At 49.7% G+C, this 20,133-nt stretch overlaps 2 protein-coding genes across 3 annotated transcripts; one reads left to right on the top strand and one right to left on the bottom strand.

Moving 5' to 3' along the window:
- Positions 1-525: 525 nt before the first annotated feature.
- Positions 526-6,980, bottom strand: MRPS11 (mitochondrial ribosomal protein S11). Of its 2 annotated transcripts, none has more exons than XM_057365822.1 (6): positions 6,943-6,980; positions 6,254-6,364; positions 5,937-6,026; positions 5,132-5,261; positions 3,751-3,816; positions 526-3,502 (listed from the first exon to the last, which is right to left on the bottom strand). In XM_057365822.1, the coding sequence occupies exons 1-6, from the start codon at positions 6,963-6,965 to the stop codon at positions 3,395-3,397; spliced, it is 528 nt and encodes a 175-aa protein (XP_057221805.1). In that variant the 5' UTR covers positions 6,966-6,980; the 3' UTR covers positions 526-3,394. The 2 variants fall into 2 exon arrangements, with proteins under 2 accessions (XP_057221805.1, XP_057221803.1); XM_057365820.1 differs by lacking the exon at positions 6,943-6,980 and adding an exon at positions 6,542-6,591.
- A 353-nt stretch (positions 6,981-7,333) lies between these two features.
- MRPL46 (mitochondrial ribosomal protein L46) lies at positions 7,334-9,836 on the top strand. Its single transcript, XM_057365819.1, has 4 exons — positions 7,334-7,615; positions 7,948-8,140; positions 8,650-8,823; positions 9,400-9,836. The coding sequence occupies exons 1-4, from the start codon at positions 7,349-7,351 to the stop codon at positions 9,648-9,650; spliced, it is 885 nt and encodes a 294-aa protein (XP_057221802.1). The 5' UTR covers positions 7,334-7,348; the 3' UTR covers positions 9,651-9,836.
- The last annotated feature ends 10,297 nt before the right edge of the window (positions 9,837-20,133 follow it).

Genomic DNA, 20,133 nt, shown 5'->3' with positions numbered 1-20,133 from the left:
GGGAAAGCCAGCAAAAACCTGCACAGATGTCTTTAACAGCTGCAGCGGGCCTGCCGTAAGCCACCCCTGCTGCTACGGTTTATTAACACTGCAGGGTCTGTCCCCTTCTCCCCCTTCTTCTTGCCCGCTTGAGTGYACAGTCAGCTGTTAAAGGACACTGACATCACTTAATGGTTTAATTGAATCTCACAAAGGGATTGAAATTGGCTGCCTGACTCTTGTCACTGAGATGCTCATGGAAGAAATAGTAAATCACCAATTCAGCAGATAAAACCGCAGCTCTGGGTAGAAAGTCCTGATTGCTGGGGGTAGGGATGTAATTCCTCTTTGCTGAAGAATACACTATTAGGGTGATGGCTGAGGGTTATTTTTCCAGGCCACCAGGTGCCATCCTTGTCCAAGGGAAGGGTAACTGAGTTAGACTAACTCCCCAAGGTGGTACGGCACGCAGTAAGGGGTAAACAGACCTGAGGCAGCATTTTATCTGTAAGTCGGGAGACTGTTCTGTGTTTTACACAGGGATTTACAGGGATACAAAGGAGAGAGGTCCATGTGATCGTTTATTTAGAACGGAAGGCAAAATCCCAGAAAAGGCCAGGATGAAGCTTTGCAGCCAGCAGCAATTTCTGAGATTGTTTCACAGAAAAAGTCATCTTTGAGTGTAGGGAATCAAAAGTTAGAAGGGAGAGAAAAATGCCCAAAAGCAATAGAGAAGCCCAAAGGGAGGGGATATGACCCTAATGAGAGTGCTAATGCTGTGGCCATGCTACTGACAATAAAGTAATTGCTGCTCAGGAGGAATTMGAGCCAGTAGAAAACAGCTTTCCACCCAGACGCCAAGAAAAGCAATTAGAACTCGTAAACACCAGTGGCTGACTAAAACCAGGTCCTTAATTAATAGTTTCATTTGAAGGGTAAGGAAATCGTTAAGCACTATTGGTGTCTATTAATTGCCTGCAACATGAACCACAACAGAGAGTTTTATATTAAGCCTTCTTTCACTGTACAGCATGTGCAGGAAGGAGCACCCGAGCCCTTGCTTTGTGCAGCTGTGCTCCCTCACCCCACTGACTGCCCCAAAGCCCCGGGATGTGCTGTAGGATCAACAGTTCAGAATGTGCATTAACAGTCAGGGCAGGAGAGAAGGTGGATGGAAAAAAAGATTTCAATAAAAAGCTGGACAACTGAAGCACTGTGTTGGGGAGTGCAGAATACAGGGAGCTAGGGGTCTGGAAGATTTGCATGATACTGTACAGACTCCAGCCACTGACAAGTGTCAGCCTCTTCTGTCCCGGGCAGAGAGTGTATAGGAATGTCAGTCAGAGGAAGAAGTAGGGGTAGCCATCAGAAGTAGGCAGGGCAGAGAGAGAYATAAAACTTCCCACTGTATAAGCAGTGGTGATGCAGTGGCAGACTTCCTAAAACATTCACAAACACCCAGAAACCAAGAGTGTTAAGGAGTGGCCTTTACAGAGGGTAGTCTTGACTCTAAGTCTGGGTAAGACAAAGACTTMACTCTTGTTTTCTGACTCTCAATTCAACCACATACTCTTCCCTGAATTTCTGAAGAACCACAGGTCTCTTCACAATCATATTTTTCAGTTTGTTCTATCTTCATGTGACGTGGGCACTTGTGCATTGATGCAATGAACAGGCTGTAGCAGAGAACAGCAGTGTTTGGTTTGTGTGTGTTAGACAAACCCGCCGGCACAGCCTGGTGCCCCTCCTTTCTCAGGCTGGCAGACACCAGCCCAGCCTTGCTGTAGGCACATCACACACCCCCTCTCCAGCAGCTGCCTGCACACTCAGAGTGCATCCTGCCAGTGTATGGCTGACCTGCTCTCTTCTCCTTAAAAAGTAGAATACAAAGTCACTAGTGCAGCTGTTTTTCTGGAGTGAGAGGGAAGCTCTTCTAGCGTGTTAAACACTTAWGGAAGAGCCTCTCTTCCTCGCTGTCAAATCTGTGACAGCTCAAGGAACTTCCTTTAAGATCACCTACCCTCCCTTCAAATTCAGAGAGTTGGACTAAGGTAGGGGATTTGTCTGAATCTTGTTTTCTTCTCTTCTGTCAAATGCAACTCAACAGGCTTTTCTAAGCAGTGATTTCTTTCAAAACCTGCCGTATGAGATTCAGCCCCATGAAGGAGGTTCAGTGCCTTGTTGCTATGGTACCCTTTCTCTAAAAAGGAAGAAAATAGTTAATTATGCAATTTAAGAAACTACAGAGGAATGATAGAAAGAGAAGTAATAGAAATGAAGATTCTGGGTTTGCAACAGAACTGCTGGCTGCTCTAAAATACACCCTGTTTACAGGTGAAATACTTTCCCAGTGCATGTTGTATAGGGCCAGTGCTTCTCTGGCAGCAGGGATTTCAAGGAGAAGCCCTTTGCTAGGTACTGTGCCTCGGCCATCCAGGAAATCAATCCTGTAGTCAGTTACTGCTGTTACCTTCCCTGCTTAATGCTCCAGACAGAAATTTCCTTGGCAGAAATTCTGGATGGAGCTGGGACAGCGATAATACATCACAGACCCGCAACAAGCTCCTGCTGCTTGTGGATACAGAGGTACAATTCAAGACTTAAGCATTTTATATCTCCCTGGCAGCATTTCATTGTTCCTTGGGCCTACTAACCCCTGCTTGCTTTCCCCAGGACCCTGGAAAATCCAGTTTGTGGTGCACAAGGCAGGGCCAAAGAGATTGCAAGCATCAAACCTGGCAAGATCCCAGCAGCCCCTTCAAAAAGAACAGTGCTTTCCTTTGCCAAGAGCAGTGGCAGGTCAGTACAGCTTGGGTGAAACAAAGCACTGCAACAGATGCCAGGAATGGATCCAGGCCATGCTCTGTGCACAGAGAGCGCTGCCTCCTGCACAGCACAGAGCTCTGCAGGCCAGGGGGAAGGAAAGAGTTACCCCATGCCTTGTTTCCCAGCGTGGGCAGTGACAGAAAAAGGGAACGAAGATGACCTGACCCCGTGGAGTTGTTTACTACAGATGACTACAAGGACATTGAAACTTCAGGCTCTCTTTAATTCCTAAGAAGGGCACTAATGGCATAGAGGGCTAGACAAGAGCCACATATGGTGGTAAGAGGAAGAGAGCAGTCAAGAGGCAATAATCCAAAATACTTCTGGGAACACAGCAGGGACGGCTGTCAGAAGACCAACATTTTAATCAACAAACTCCGWAGACAAGAGGCTTCCCACTAAGGGAATACATGGATTCCTGTTTGCAGCACCAGCTTCTACCTCCTGCATTTTTAAGGCTCAGGACAGTCTCACCAAGCTTCCCTCAACAYGTAATTTCCAGGGAGGGTGGCTTTCCAGGTGGCCTTCTGTCACAGGAACAACATTCATCTTAGTCCCTGATGAACTGATATTGGAAACTGTGTGTCCCTCACATTCTCCTGGCTTTCCGTGGGCGGCAGCCGTTGTGGGGGACTGGGCTGTTGTCAGTGATGGAGATGACCTCCAAACCTCCCATCGTCAACCCCTTGATGGCAGCCTGCAACAGACAGCAGATGACAGTTATGAACACATGGAACAGCAGAGAAGGGAAAAAGATCAGGGCAAAATAGTTTGGTTCCCCATCTGAAAGTCTAATGATTCTAAAAATTCATTACTGGGCACTTGGGTGAGGAATCCTTTATATAACTTTCAGAAAAAACAAGTTAATTGAGCCCAGCCTGAGCTCAGAAAACATGCACGATGCCTGAGAAAATAAAAGTTTGGAAAAGAAACTCCAACACCTACCTTCCGTCCTGGTCCCAGTCCTTTCACCATGACTCKTACGTGCAATACACCCTTCCCACGTGCTTTCTGTGAAAATAACAACTGGTTAGCATTCTCTTTGACATAAACCCTGGCTCCCCTGGTGTCTTTTGTTCCCTTTTGACCCATACTCATCACAGTATTTAAATAAAAATAGAGACGATGTAGTAATGGATATACAGAAGACATATATGGGAATTACTGCAGAGACACTAGGAGCAAAGGAGGCCGGGATATGGCCATGGCAGTTCAAGAGAACTTTAGTGCTAGACTGTCAGCTCTGCACGCAGAGAAAGCTCCAAGATCAAACTATCTGTGACCTAAAGCCAGGGCAGAAAAGAACATATCCATGGATACATGACTGAAATGGCAAGGGATAACAAGGACTAAGTCTAAGCTGTTTTCCCTTCTCTAATGTGGCAACTTCTCCCCTGTGAGCAGTGGATTCCTTCTGGAGGGTAAATGAGAAGAGCAGGCAAGCTTTAGATTTGCTGTGCAGGAGTCCACACCTCCAGTGCAAAAATTCTAGGAAGAACTGCAAATTGGAAAGGAAGAACTGCTGTACAGCACAGCCCTGCTGCCACCACGTGGAGGGAGCTCCTCTGGCTCTTTCTCATTGTGTTCTTGTGCAATTAACGTACTAACAACTTCAACAGTGACAGAGTAAGTCTGTCCAAGCACAGCTATGCAGTTATTATGAGGTCCCAACGAGCAGAGATTAATAGTGAAGATGTTCTTCTATCCCTCTGAGTCAACACAATAAGCTGTTGGCCAGCATTGCCACCAAACTCCTCTGGCATGAAAGGCTGCRGTGAGTTCCACCTAATTTAGCATAAGGATTTTCAGTTTAACCTTGCCTCATTCTGCTGTAATGAGGACACTGACACAGCCAGCCTCATCTCCTCCACTGGGACACCCACATGGTTGTTAGAAACAGTTACAATAAACCATAGGTAGCTGGAAACTACAGGTGCAAGAACATCACCTTTGCTGACTGGAACTGCTGACTGGGGCTCAGGTCTCCTGTGGCAGAGAGCAAATATTAAACAAACTGACAGAAACTACAGGTAGTTCTCAATCCCCAATGGTGCAAGACTTGAACTGCTGCTGATTCAGGGGCTACATGCCCAAAATGGCTGAGAAATGTTCACTGAGGAAAAAAGGAAGCCATGCAGACTGGTGCTAGGAAAGAACAGGCTCCAAGTTACATTTCCAATCCCAAYGTGCACAGCTCAGCTCATCCTCGGGGCATTTCTAAAAGCTATTTCAAACACACTTTGTGTGCAAACAAAGTTCTGGATTGGTATGGGGGCAGGCAGTCAGTGTTCCCCTCTGGGGGTGGAAATCACAGGGGTGGACTCACCACTGCTGCTGCTATGGCTGCGGTCTGGGCTGCGATGGCAGTTCCCTTCTTGGCGTTCTGGAAGCCTTCTGTGCCGCAGGACGTGCGGGAAAACGGCTGGTTGTCAAAGCTGACCACCTGGATGTGGGTGCTGCCAAAGGACAGGGGCAAAGGGAAGAAGCAAGCTGGAAAATAATTTTATTCTCCAGTTTCCTGGGTCATCTTACTGGCAGGACTTCTGTCTCCCTTTCAAAGTATCCGCTGACTCAAGATCACCCAGCAGTGACCTTCTGACCTTTCTAGATAAAGGGTGCTTAATCCAAGTACWCCTCAGACCCCACTCAACCCTTTCAGACCCACCTCCCACTGCATTTYACCTCTTCTATTTAAAAGAAAAAGATGCACAAAACACTTCTAGAACTTGAAAGAGCCTTGAAAAACAATAAGGTATCACAGCAGGTATCATGGATGAAACACAGCTATCGCTCATGAAGAATATGATAATTTTTTCAACACCTGTACAGAAACAGCGCTAGAGCAGGAAGTTGAAAGTAACGTGCTGCTAAAACCGTCAGCATCTGATTATTCATATAAAAATGTAATCAAAATRTATAAAAACAATCTTATTGCTTTAAAGACACTCCAAGGACAGCTATGCTSCCTGAACAGCACTGAGCTTTGAATCAGTGTCATCTTCCCAGTCATGAACACCACTACCCTGGCTGTTTTTCTTTGAGCCTTTAGATCAAAATGATGACAGGCCAAAGCCCGGGYTCTAAGCTTTTATTTCACATGAGAGCAGGAATGCAGCAGCTCATTTGCTTACTTGTTGTACGTTGCTTTGATGTGAGCTATCGGGACCTCTTCATAAACCTTCCCATCCCATCGCATGGAGTTTCTCTGCAGGATTAAAGAGCTGAGGAGCAAAACAAGAGTTACCAAGCCTCGCTCTTCAAATATTGCAAAGCTTTATTTCATATCGGAAAATAAAGAAAGAAGGGATCAAGCCTCCGAAAAACACAAGCTGCGTTTCTGATTGAGTCAAGTCGCTCCCTCGGCTGAAAACCCACCGAAGGCGATAAAACCTCGCAGCACGCGGCAGATGGCAGCGCCCTCCCGGCGCGGCCTGGCCTCGGCTCTCACCTCTGCTCGGTCGCGCTCTGCTTCTCCGTCTCCTTGGCAGCCGCCCCCGCCGTGTCCTGCAGCCTCGGGGGGCCGGTGCGGAGCCCGCGGCACAGCGCGGCGGCGCGGGCCCTGAGGAGAGAACCGCCGGTGAGCACTGAGGGGGGCGGCGGGGCGGTGTGGGGTGGGGAGACTGGGTTTTAGCGATAGCGGGAAGCTCCCAGCGGTCCCCACACAGCGAACAGGACCCTCTCCCGTGTTCCCCGCTGCCCACAGCCCGTGCTGCCCGCTCCGCCCTGCTCCGCTCACCCCCAGCCCAGCACCCGCTGCATGCGGGCCCTGAGGGAGAGAACCGCCCTGAGGTGAGCGCTGGGGGGGGGCGGTGGGGTGGGAAGATTGGGTCTTAGCGGGAAGCTCCCAGCGGTCCCCACACAGCGAGCAGGACCCTCTCCCGTGTCTCCCGCTGCCCACAGCCCGTGCTGCCCTCTCCGCTACGCTCCGCTCACCCCCAGCCCAGCACCCGCTGCATGCGGGCCTGAGGGAGAGAACCGCCCTGAGGTGAGCGCTGAGGGGGGCGGCGGTGTGGGGTGGGGAGACTGGGTTTTAGTGATAGCGGGAAGCTCCCAGCGGTCCCCACACAGCGAACGGGACCCTCCCCGGTGTCCCCCGGTGTCCCCCGCTGCCCACAGCCCGTGCCCCGCTCCGCTCACCCCCAGCCCAGCAGCCGCTGCATGCGGGCCTGAGGGAGAGAACCGCCCTGAGGTGAGCGCTGAGGGGAGCGGCGGTGTGGAAGATTGGGTCTTAGCGGGAAGCTCCCAGCGGCCCCCACACAGCGAGCGGGACCCTCCCCGGTGTCCCCCGCTGCCCACAGCCCGTGCCGCCCGCTCCGCTATGCTCCGCTCACCCCCAGCCCAGCACCCGCTGCATGCGGGCCTAAGGGAGAGAACCGCCGGTGAGCGCTGAGGGGGGCGGTGGGGTGGGGAGACTGGGTTTTAGTGATAGTGGGAAGCTCCCAGCGGTCCCCACAGAGCGAGCAGGACCCTCCCCGGTGTCCCCCGCTGCCCACAGCCCGTGCCCCGCTCCGCTCACCCCCAGCCCAGCAGGCGCTGGCCGGCCATGGCCGCGCTGATGGCGGTGGCTCGGAGCCGCGCCGGGAGCGGCCGCCGCGGAGCACGACGGGAGCGAGGCGGGAAGATGGCGGGGCATTGTGGGGCCATGGCGGCGCCCCTCAGGCAGCGGGCGGCGGGCCGCGTTCGGTGGGTTTGCAGCGCTGCCGCGCCGCGCCCSTGGAGGCTTTTTGGGGCGATGTGCTTGCTGAGGCTTCCCCGAATCACGCAGCCGCTGGAGAAGGAGGAGGAGGAGATGGCGGCGCTCATGCAGCAGGTAGAGGGGGATGCGTGTGTGGCTGTGTGGGGGTGGTGATGGGGAAAGGAACATCAGGGGCTGGTGGCCTTGCACACACTGTCTGTGGGGCTGATCCTCGAGTGCTCTGTGTGCCATTTGTACCACATCTCSTGGGTGTTGCTGGTGTACCCGTGATCTTTCTCCATGGTGTTGGTGTCCCTGCCACACGCTCCTGCTGCAAGCACGGAAGGCCTGCTCAGTCTCGGGAAAATACACATTACCTTGCATTTGCAGAGGCGGAAATAATTTCATTCTATTTCTTAACATCCATCGTACTGGTGCCTTAAGAATTCTTTATGTTGTTTTTCCAGATAGAGCTGGAGAAAAGCCATTATTCAGATCATGAAATCCGTAAGCTGGAGGAGGAGGAGCAGCTCAAGAGGAGGAAGGAAAGCTCGTATGATGAGGATGAAGCATCTGGCAAGACAGTCATCATGGCTCAAGACCTGGAGGAGAAGTGGGAACAGAARTTTCTGCGGTTCAAAGCTGCTCCACGGATAACAGGTACAGCCTGGAGCTCGTGGTGGGTGAGAACACCCAGGTTGTTTGCCAAACAGAGTGCAATTCAGTAGAAGGAACAATTTTTGAGTCTATTTTTTGTTTGTTTTGAAGAGAGTCGTGACTCTGTAGCAGCACATGAACAATTAACTGTCTGACAGGGAAATCAGTGTTCACATGCTGCAAGAGCAAAATGGTAAAATAGATGTTGTTTCCAGACAAGAGAAATGTTTGGTCACTTGATTCCCAAGCTCTTCTTAGTGCTCTTGTTGATTTTTGTCARGGTAGAAATCCAGGCTGCTTACTATAGATTCCTTCTGGAAAGGAAAACAGCAGCTGAATCCTGTAGTAACTTCCAGAGTGGCTGAGAGTGTTCATGACTAGATTTTTTTCTTATTCCATGTATCCACATTTGTGTATTGTTGCTGGTGTGAGGCACAGAGGGTTGATGAGTCAAGGGGATCAGAGCAATCTGCCCAGAGACTTTGTTTCCAGCATGTGTTGGTTTTTGGCAGATGCTGATAAAAGCAATGATCGAAGATCMCTGAACAGGAAGCTGGACAGTAACCTGATGCTTCTGGTGAAACAGAAAATCGGGAACCAGGAGCTGTGGCTCCTGCCTCAAGCAGAGTGGAAGCCTGGGGAGACACTGCGAAACACAGCTGAGCGAGCCATGGCTACATTTTTGGGTGTGTAGCTCGACCTCTYTCTTGTTTGTCCCACTGGTTTCCTTCCAGTGCCCTGTCTGAGGGATATTTGCCATCTGCTGTAGTGAAATCTTCTCCTGTCTGCTGGGAAAAGGCATTTCATGGGAGAGGGCTGGCACCAGCAGCAGCAGCAGCAGCAGTGCCATGTCTGGCCATCGTGGTCTGATGTTGGGGCATCACCAGACACCCCCTGAATGCCTGGGCTTGCTCTGGGCTTCTCTTTCCCTCCTGCTGCCCTGCAGTAGCTTTTGTGGCAGATGGGTGATGATGGTAAACACATGGTCTTGCTTTTCACTCGAGATTGGCAAAGCTTGAYACCCTCTYCTTCCCTTCCTCCCTCTCCCACTCTGAGAGGATTCTCTGGTCTCCAAATGAGCTGTTTTTCATGAGAAAAAAACAGTTTTTTTTACAGTTGTCAGTATTTCTGCCAAAGAAGGAACAGTCAGTCTGAACCAGATACAAGGAATGGCTTATGCTGCCTTTTTCTTATACAGGGGATTAGTTATTGTTGCTCTGTGTTCTTATATCTTACTGTCTTTCATTGCTGGCATCTTGCAGGAGATCACATTCAAGCCAAAACCCTGGGGAATGCACCACATGGGATTTACAAATACAAATTCCCCAAGGCCATCAGAACTGAGGATAACGTGGGAGCCAAAGTCTTCTTCTTCAAAGCCTTCCTCCAAAGCAGTGATTTGTCCCAGGCAAAGCTGAAGGCAGATTACCTGTGGGTGACAAAGAAGGAGCTGGGAGATTACCTGAATTCAGAATACCTGAAGAAAGTCAATCGATTCCTCTTGGACTTGTAAGCAATGGGCTGTCCTCCAGCAGATGGGGAAGATGTGGGACATGGCTCCAGGGAGGAGCATGGCTGCTGCTTTGCATGGTCTGTGTGTGTGACATGTTCACTTGGGCTCTGGAGGATAATTTGCCTTTGCCTTATTTCCCAGTTCTCTTCACTGGCCCTGTACTGAATAAATATTAAAATTTTTACTCRGAAGTGAAGCTTTCCTGAGGGAGTTCTTTGCTCTTGTTGAATTCTCCTCCYCCACCTCTTCTGGAAATGCATATTGTTATCTTTACCTCTCCCAAGAGTGTGGTTCCCTGGGGTTGTACCCGAGAGGTTCACTTTCCTCTCCAGGCTCCTGTCACAGGCTCAGCCTCAAAGGGTTTCTGCTTGCAAWGGCTAATGCTTATCTCTGGTACCTGCTCTGTGATTAGAGCAGCACTGGAGAGTTATCTGTGTGTCCAGGTGGGAACTGACCCTCCTGAACACCAGCCAGGACAAGGTGGGTTTCTAAGCAGGGATATTCACAGCTTATTAACTTTAGTGTTAGCTGCCTCTGGCCTTGAGTCTGTGATGCACATTGGCTGTGGAGGACACGGATCCACGAGGAAGTGGCAGTTGCTTTCCCACCCACACTGCTTCTCCTTGAGCCTCAGATTACAGCAGCAGACAATGAAGGRGGATAACAGCAGCAGCAGCAGCTCTCTGGTCAGGGAGGCTCATTTTCCCTGGGATGGAAGGTGTTTTAGCTTTGCTGCCTCATGGGAGCAGCCTCAAAAGTGTCTCTAGGGAGTTCTTGGCTCCCATTCTCACTGCATTAGGCCAGCTRGGTCTGCCTCAGGTAGCCTGACCCCATTACCCCAATTTCTTTATTAGAATCTCTATCCTGGGCTTATGTGGTGCTGCCTTGGCCCTCTGAGGCTGCTTCTGTTGGAGGTTTTTTCCTGGTTGTAAATGTTGCTGCTCAGTAGTCAAGAGTGCTKCTGGACCTCGCAGGGAATCAGCTTCCTCCAGCAGCAAGGAGAGAGGGAGGAAATAACTGTCGTTAATCATCCACGGAGAGTTCAGCCTCCAGAGGTGGAACTGGAGATTGCTATATGTATTTTATCAATCCTTTGGGAGCTGTTGAGCTGCAGGCCTCAAATTAAAGTTATCCTTAATCACTCTGCAAGCCATTGGGCTGGGGGTAGCACAGCAACATTCTATTTTCTAATGCTGGTCAGTTTGAGAGCTGCAGGTTTGCCCTAAATTACCAACAAAATTCAGTTCTTGGAGGCATCCCCACAGGCCTGGTGAGGAGGCTGAGTCTGCAGCAGAGAGCAGTGCAAAGATGGAATAAATGTGGAGCAGAATATRTGCCTGAAAGGCTGCAGATTTTTGGCTGGTGTCTGAGGTGCTGAAAGGAGGCCTGTTGGCTTCTCCAGGATTGTGCTCAAACCTTCTTACAGGTAGCAGGTATGTGAGAAACTTGGTCTTTTCTGGAAGCTGAAATTGTTTTCTCATCTGAAACACCAATTCCTRCTCACAGCTGGCACGGGAGCAACTTYTWAAAAAAATTTCCCTGTAGTTGAATWATTTAAAGYCCCTCAGCCAGTTGCTGCAAACAATCACAGATCCTGCAGTTTGGGTGCTTTTGCTCAGTTCTCCTGTGTGGTCTRTTTTCTTCCCCAGCCTTGGTGAGAGGGAAGGCAGGAGGATCCTAGAGGATGGTTTGATTTCTCATTTCCTCAGCTCCCGGAGTCCTGCAGTAGGTCACTGAGGCTGTTCTTTTCCTTTGGGCACTTGGTGGCTCTCTTTTCACTCCGTGTGAACCTATTCCCATACTCACAGCTGCAGAATCTGAGCAGCRGGCTGGTGGGATATATTTGAAAGGRCAGCACAAGCCTGAGAGCCTTTTGTGACAGAAGAAACSTGTGGAATGCTGGCTGCGTGAGAGCTGCTGCAGCCAGGTGTGCCAGCACAGAGAGTAGGGGGAGCATTTTACTTTTGTTGAACATGAAACACAAAACTCCCCCTGAAAGTGTGATGGAGAACTGCCAGAGTGTTTGCCTGGTGTTGAGGGAGGCTGGAACTTGTTTGCACCCAAACCCTGGAGAATTTTTCTCACCTTGACAAAGGCCTCTTAAACGAGATCTCTGCCAGAACCTGAAGCTGCAGCAAGTGCCTGGGAAAGAAAGTGAATTTGCTGTGGCTCTTCAGTGCAAGGCACTGTGAGATCAGCTGAAGAGCTCTCCTGTGAAGAGTGCACTGGAGAAAGGAGTTTTGGAAAGGGCCTGTGACTCCTCGCTTTGAGTSCAGCAATGTGGGGCTTATCTACGGAGTCCAAGGTAAGATCAGTGCTGCTCTTACCCACTCTGGAGAGGAAGCTGGAGAGGGTCAGGCTGTGGAAATTTTCTGCTCCTCAAAACCATTTTTGGCCCAGGATGTTTCCATTCTTGAGAGTCATACACAAAAATCCTCATCCTTTCCCTTGCCAAGGGGGAAGGAAGCATCTTCCTGACCCTGGTGTGATGCAGTCTAGCAGCTGTTACTAAAAGTCCAGGAGCAGAAAAAGATGGAAGGAGCAGTTGCATTTTAAAGCACTGGCATCTAAGCCATTGCTTAAGCCACCATGTTAGAAGAGAGAAATGAARGTTTTCTTCATGGCAAATTAATGCTAACACTCCCCTTCAATGGAGAAATGGTAACAAGTCCTAATGAAAACACTTTTGAGCTTCACTGATACAATTTTCCTCTACTAGCTGATATCCCTCCCTGACTTGAGGGAGTTTTGGGGTTGGTGCTCTCTAAGCAGAGCCCTGCTCGAATGTTTTGTGATACAGTGTGAACAGTTCAGAACCTCACACTTTCTCACATAATGGGAAGCTGCTGTTTGTTCCTTTTCCTGGCTGGCTCAATCAAAGGCTTGAAAATTGGGAAGAGAAATACATGCAGAGCCAGGGGAGGCCATTGGAGCCACACCTCTTCCTGCTCTCTGAAAACCTGTAGGAGGAGARATGCTCTTCTTCCAAATGCAACCATGAGCTTGTTAGAGCAGGGAGAGCTGCTGGAGTGCAAGGGTGGGCTGGCTCAGGGAGGATGGGAATTTTGCTGTCCCAGCTGCTGCAGCCTTTGGGCTCACTCCCTGTCCTGGAGGATGAAGCATGGGGCCATCAGGACATGAGGCATGGGCCAGCACTGCTGCTGCCTGCATGCTTTCTGATGTCTCTCATCTATCAAAGTAATTATGCCCATTACATTTCTCCTTTCAGGTTTTACCCTCCCAAATGTTATTCCACAGCATTAAACCTGTGGGGCGAGTGAATTATTGGGGAAAAAAAAACCTAGATCTAATCCAAGTTTAATGGGCACATAGAAAAAAGCTCACTGGGTTTGCAGGGTGGCTCAGCCAGCATCCTGCTTCTGCAGGCAAATAGAAATTTATCTTGATGTGTGTATATATCTGGTTTYGTGATCTGTGAGCTCTTAATAATTGGTTTGGTGACCTGCTGGCCGTGTTCTCTCTCTGTAGAGCTTTACCCAGTCCCCAGTTAATATAATGGGTCACAAATCCCATTTGCTTTTGAATTCTGAGTAATCCTTTTGTTAATGTCGCCTATTGCTTTTCTGGAAGCATTGGAGGAAACCGGAGCCATGTGCTAATCAGTAAATGTGGTTCTGCGTGTTGGGAAGCTGCTGCCCTGCCCCTCCTGCCCTTTCCAAATGTCCTGTGCAGCTYATTTGTGCCAGGCCTAAAGCCCCTCTCTGCAGAACAGCGATTGCTTCCCAAGTGCTGCTGCCAAACTGCACAGGCTGCAAATGTTGGATGAGCCTGAGGAAGGCAGCAGGATCTGATAGGGAGGGGGCAGCCAAGCCATGAGGAGTTTGGAGAGGAGGGAAATTGGGCATTTGGGGTAATCCCCCCCTTGGGGACCCACTTTTCAGCCTCTGCTCCACCAGCACTCCCAGCTCAGCACCCAGTCTTGTCCCTCCTTAGGGAATGTGGTGCAGCAGACGGTGCCAGAGGCTCCTGGGCTAGTAGGGTCAGGAGGCAGCGAGCAAGATGGACAGTACCAGTGCCAGATATTTCTGGATTTCATATCCCTTCATGTTCTCTGCCTAACTGAAAACAGGACTGTGGTGAGCTGTGCCTGTCTTGCCTGCTCTCTCCTGCCTGTGTGGGTGGGCAGTTATCTGAGCCCTTTCAGAGGAACAAGAAACTGCCAGACACCCTCTAAGGTGAACACACCCTACTGAAGGGAGGGGAGGGAGAGCATCAGCCTGAAAACGTGTAAAAAACTCAAAATCACCAGCTACAAGGGCTTGGTAGGGACTGTGTTCCTGCTGCAGTGCTTGCCTGTAGATTAATTAAACWGGGTGGGAAACTTCAGTGGTGTGTCCAAATGCCAGAACATTCCAAGTCAGTGTTTCTTGATTACTTTTGTTTGTTTCCTGATCTCCTCTAAGTTTTCAGTCTCCTGCACAGCTGATAATCCTCACCCTTCTCCCCTTTCCCTCATGCTTCCATTCGTCTCCCTATTTTTAGCCTGTCTGTGGCACTCTTCACACAAAACCTGTGTGCACGGCTTTGATCGGAGCTGCTGACGATGATGACATGACCTTGAAGGCAGCAGCTTGGAGTCAAGCTGTGTTGYATTTAGTTAGCTCCTTGTAGCTGGSCATCGTGGCACAACCCAGGCAGGCACACAGCATCGCCTCTCCTCACTGCCATGCGGTTTTCCCTGATAGGTCCCACCAGGATTTGGGTGATTTCACCCCAAACCCATTCCCTGGCTCTGACCCAGAGTGAGGACAGTGGTGGAGATTTATCAATACTGGGAGCTTGGTGCTCAGATGTGGCTGGCTCTGATCTAAGAGCTAAATTCCCCCGAGGATGGAGGTGGATGCTGCTTGCTGCCCGTGAAACAGCTSCATGCTAGGCACTAGATGGCAGGCAGTGACTGGGAAATCCTGTCAGTGGAGCTTTATTTCCCTTTCCCCTTAAAATAACCTCCTGCTCGAGCTCTCGCATGCTCCAGCGTGGGAACCTGRAGCACGGAATAAGGATCAACAATTTTTAACTGCTGTGCTCAAGCCTGTACCTTGTATGTTGAGGGATCCCAGTGATTGGCAGATGGCTGTCWTTGCTCCACTGAGGCTTGACAAATAATGGGAGAGTCCAAGGAGCTTCTAKAGCAGGGAAAAGAGGCAGGGAGCAGGCAGGCAGCACCTGAGGATGGAGGGTGGATGGTGGGGCACTGTGCAGGGGTCAGGGAGCGATGGGGGTGCAGAAGGGGTGCATCCCTATGGAATAGAGGCCAAAAATGACTGTGTTTGGCACAAACAAGGAGAAGTCAAGAAATCGCTGAGGATGAATTTCCTATAACCCTGGTTGTGCTTTGGAGGGGCAGTGGTGAGGTTTCAGCCCGATGCTTGCGAGGGGGAGGGCRGTCACCACATTCTGCCTGTGGGGCTCAGTCACTGATCAGGGAGAGCCTGATCCTCTCTCCATATGGCACAGCATGCCTTTGATTTATTTGGGTCAGGCTTTGGGGGTTTATTCCCAAGGTGCACATAAAAAGACTAACCTAGAAGAATATCTGCATACCCTACTCTACCCCATGTGCTCCCATGCACTGTTAGGAGGCAGGAGTGGCAAAATGCCTTCTTTATTGGCCAGGGCTCTGAGTTCAGCGTGTCCCTGGCCCTGCTATGTGCTGTTCCCACCTCTATGAAGCTCAGGACACAACAGCCCCCATGGTCCAGGGTGCCTGGTTATCCTGCTCCCAGGCACCAGCACAGAGCCACAGCCCCTGTGCCACACTCTGGGTGTTGTAGGTCCTCTGTAAGCACCTTCCAACAAAAAGGGGATTATCTTTAGCTTGTTAGAGTCCTTGCAGGGAGGGAGAATAAGGCTCTTTGCTCTGAAACGTTCTCTTCCCTGGGATTACAAGATAATGCATATGAAACGACATTAGCTCAGCCAGGTTTATGGATTATTTGAAAATCAAATTCTTTTAATCTCATCCMCCATCTGGCACCAGCGTAACAGCCAGCAGCCAGCTCGCTGCYGCTTCCACCCTGACTGTGTCAGAGTGACTGAAGCATCCCAGCCAGCGAGGGGACACCAAAGTCCCTGGCTGTCACTGTTCATCCTGGCACCAACACCCAGGCCAGCCTTGTCCTGATTTCTTCCCAAGATGTGGAGGTAGTGTGTCTCTGAGGAGCTGGAGGCTGTCCTTGGCATGCACTGGGAATGAGCAGATGGATGGGGAACATTTCACTGCTTGTGCCTKTGTGACCATGAGGCTCAAAGCCAGAGGGGTTCCCTGGCCTTGGATAGAGGTTGAAATCAGAGCAGGGGAGCTGCCAGTGTCACTGATGTGATTTGCAGTGATCTCCTGGGCAAGGAGGGATGAGGGTGCAGCATGCTGATGCAGGGTTTTTCCAAGGAAGTTGTGTTTCCTTGTGAATATTAACTGGGAGCTGCCAGGGTGCATCTGTGCCAGGGCATGGAGRCTCTGTGGGCACCAGGGAGCCACTGACCACCTGAGCTGTTTGCCAGGGACAGGACAAGCAGGAATGCTGTCCCGAGGAGCAGGGCAGGGTGGAACAGCCCCTCAGAGCTGCTGCATGGAGCACTTGTGAGGCTGGACAGGACAGCACCACAGAGCCCAGGCTGGATCCCTCTGCTGGCTCACAGCCAGCAACAAATGGGACTGGAGGGATCAACTTGGGCTGATMCCATATGGGAGTGAGGGATCTCCCATGTAAGTGAACAAGGAGTGTGTGCTGGGCTCTGCTGTCCCCACTCCAATCCCACACCCGATTTTTCACATTCCAAGCCACCTGGGCTGCAGACCTCCTCGGTTCTCCTGTTTTTGGTTTCTGAGCTGAGCCTCAATACAACCATCCRTCTTCTCCTGTCTCCTCCAGAACACTTCTGTTCCTACTACCAAGGAGTGCTCTAATCTCAGAACCCATTTAACATGAATAAAAAGCCTTCTGGGACAATAGGTCACGGTTATACAATTTAGCTCAAGTAGAGAAAAGGYCTTTATAGCTGTGAATACATGAATACTTAAAATATATATATAACATTGGTTAACATCAGGACTTATAAGCATAATATATATATATAGCACCAGGCTAACAGTCTGTGCCTTGACTCCCTCCACAGAAGGCTGTAGCTGTTCTGCCTGTCAGCTCTGGCCCAGTGGCTCTTCRTGGCTGCAGTCACAATTTGCCCTGCTGACCATTTTTTGCAAGGCTCTTGGTGTGGAGAGCAGTTGTTACAGGCAGAGGGAAATTGGGGARGGAGTTCTGTGACTGCTGCTGGGTGAGGATCAGGATGGGAGAGGTGAGGATACAGCACCTCTGCTCACCACAGAGCCAGGCTGGTAACTGCTGTGCCACCCAGCAATTTGCTCCCACGATTTGTGTGCCCCGAAGACATTTGCATGCAAATAAAATTAAAAAAAAATAAAAAAAGAAAAACAAGAAGAAAGTGTCATTTCTGTAGGTAATTAGTTACTAATTATACAATTGCAGCATTGTCTATATCATTAGAATTACTTGGTCTTTCAATACATTGTGGCTTTAATTAAACAAATCCTTAGATTCTTCTTTTTCTCCTCCTTTGTAACACAAAGTCATTTTTTTTTATTAGTGACAATAAATTAATTGTGTAATTAGTGCTATTACTTTGTCACTCCTGGAAGGGTTATTTCCAGGTTGTTTGTATGAAGTGGCTGGAGAATGGTTTTGAAATGTTGTTTGATGTGGAGGCTCCCTGGAAATAGCTGTCTGTGACTGGGGTCGCTGGTGGAGGTGGGACACAAATGGCAAGAAGAGGATGCTGGGTCTGGATGGAAGAGGCTGTCAAGCACTGCTGGTTATCCCCTTGCTTATTTGCATGCCTGTGAATAAATATATTTCATTTTGATGCAGAAATGCTCTCTAGAAGGCATSCTCAGACCCTCCAGAGAGGAAGCAAAATGACAGTGGAGCTGTGGCTGCTTCTGTGTGCTCTCCCCTGGTACAGGTGAGGGACTAAGCCCAGGGTGGAATTTCCAAGTGTTCACAATCCCAGCCATGGTCACAGGGGGCTGTGAGCCTGAGGGGATGGCATTTCACCCCCCTGCCACACCGTGTGCAGGGACACTGCAGATTCCAGGCAGGAGGAGGGGAGTTTAACCTGCAGCCAGTGATGGGGTCTCAATAGATCTGCACTTCTTATTTGGAAAAGAAAATCGGGCTTACAGGCTTATGAAGGATTAGCAAGCATGAATGTGTATTTCTGCATATTCTGCTCCTTTTGTAAACCCATTAGGTTGATACAGAGTTATACCATTACCAGCATGACATCAGTGTATCAGATAGTCTTGATTAGAAGATCCAGCAGCTGTGCAAAGGAAAACAGAGCATTCCTCCAAGCCTGCTGATCCTCTGCTGTTTGTACCTAGTGGTTTGGCTCAAAAGCACGTTGATTTTCAGGCAGCATCGATGCCACCAGTAGGACAGGCACCTTGTGACACTGGCCCACCTCCTGGGCCTGTCAAAGTTGAGGCTTTTAGTGTTTCAGCTGCTCTGTCCTGTGGGTTTTAAACTAGCAGCAGAAAAATGGATGCATGAGGATCCTTAGGGGTCATGTACTCAGCTAGAGCTGTGGAAAGAGATCTTGGACTGCTCAGAAGAACTTGGGTCATTCATGGATATATGTGCAAGAGTCTTTTCAGCATGGCTGAAACTGCATTTCTGGTTTTAGCTGAAATACAAAAAAAAAATCCTCATAAAGGTGGTGTGTCTGCTGGCTTCAAGCAGTGCATGTCCTTCAGGGCAGTAGCTGCCAGGTCTTWGCTCTGGGAGCCCTAGAGGTGTGTGAGCTACCTGGAGATGTRAAGAATTTGATTCAAATGTAGAAAGCTTCCAGAGCCTGCCTGTACTTCACAGCCTGCAAGCCTTGACCCCACATGACTGTTGACAGGAGTAACCTTAGCAAACCCAAGGCCTTGGCTGTAGGCTTCCCTAGAGKTGATCTGTGTAAATAGAGTTGTGCTGAGCACGAAACTTGGATGGAGGAGCAGGGAATTGAGTGGTTATGAAATGTCAGAACCTCTATGTGTGTGAATASAAGTTTTGATTTTTACTAAATATTTTCCCCCTTAGTTTAAACCATTGTTGGTGTTTTTTTCCAGGGAAATGTAATAAGAACCCATGTGTTTCTAACTAAATGGCAGCCTGTGCTTAGTAAACAACCCGGGGTCCAGTTTGGATGGGATCCCTGCATTGATGTTTCTGGAAATCAAATAACAATTGAACTGAGGCAGCTTGTTCCTGGAGCTGCCCAGAGCTGTTTGTTTATTGGCCAAAGGGATGAAGAGCCCCATGAGCATCCAGGTGAGTTCTGTGGGACAGCGGGATGTCCCTGCTCTGCTCAGACCTGTCCCTTCCCTGCTCTCTGTCACTCAGCTGTCACTGTAAGGGACAGCATCCCGGGAATGACCCCAGTGCTGGGGACAGCCAGCTYCATCCATGGCTCCCCTCAGCTCCCCTCTGCTGCTCTCATACCTCCTGCCTCTCCATTTGGGGCTGATTGCAGCAATAAAATTTGACTTTTCTTGCCTCTGTGGTCCACAAAATGCATCCACCTAGAGGCATCCCACCTCCACACCGGGATGGAGAGCATCCCTTCAGAGTGAGTAACCTGCTGCTGCCAGATGTGCTGGTCCCTTGGGCAGCCAYTTCCATTTTTCCTCTTCTTGCTCAGGTTCCCTCCCCTCCCATTCACTGCTCTCCTGCAACACTACTTTGCTGACACTTTGGACTTAAACTGGGACCAGTTTCCTATTTGTCCTGTCAGAGTCCTGGTGCCTTTAATGCTCAGATCACATTTGAGTGTTAGATTCCAAAGTATTTTGAAATATTTGAAAAACAGTATCCCTTTTTTTTCTCTTCATTGGCGTGTATGTCTATGGGAGTTTTGTTATTTTCCCCCTTGAACGTGTTTAAAGTTTCTTTTGGCCATAATTTCTTTCTGTGATGTAAGTGTTCTGACAAACTTGACCCCACGCTGCAAAGCAGTTCTGCATGAATGATCCAAGTAGGTCAAGCAATCTTCCCCTCTGCTTCCTTCCCCCAAAGTAAAAAATGACCCTACAACCAAAAACGCAGTGCGTGGAACCCAGAAACCCTACAATAACAAACCAGTGCCTGTTGATGAACACTGTCACGGTTCCAAAGGCACTGATGCTCCTGCTGATGTGTCCTTTGTGGGGSCATCGGTCTCAGCAGCCCTGTTAAATGTGACACGAGCAGGGTGACTCAGGAACTGCACTGACGTGAGTGCTGTCGGTGCCTCCATGGGCCATCGGGGTTCTGACCTGCGTCAGCAAAGCAAGGGCTGAGCAAAGCAAATGAGAACGACAAYTGAACCTCTGTGAGGGGCAGAGAGCAAGTGAGATGGAAAATGYACCTCCTTCTGAGCCTGTGTCCCCTCAGCTTGGCACACACAGGCTGCAGGCAGA

Source organism: Malurus melanocephalus, unplaced genomic scaffold, assembly GCF_030028575.1.
Source record: "Malurus melanocephalus ecotype Western Australia unplaced genomic scaffold, MMel_1.1 scaffold_58, whole genome shotgun sequence".
Taxonomy (NCBI): Eukaryota; Metazoa; Chordata; class Aves; order Passeriformes; family Maluridae; genus Malurus; species Malurus melanocephalus.
This window is presented reverse-complemented; position numbering and strand designations above follow the sequence as displayed.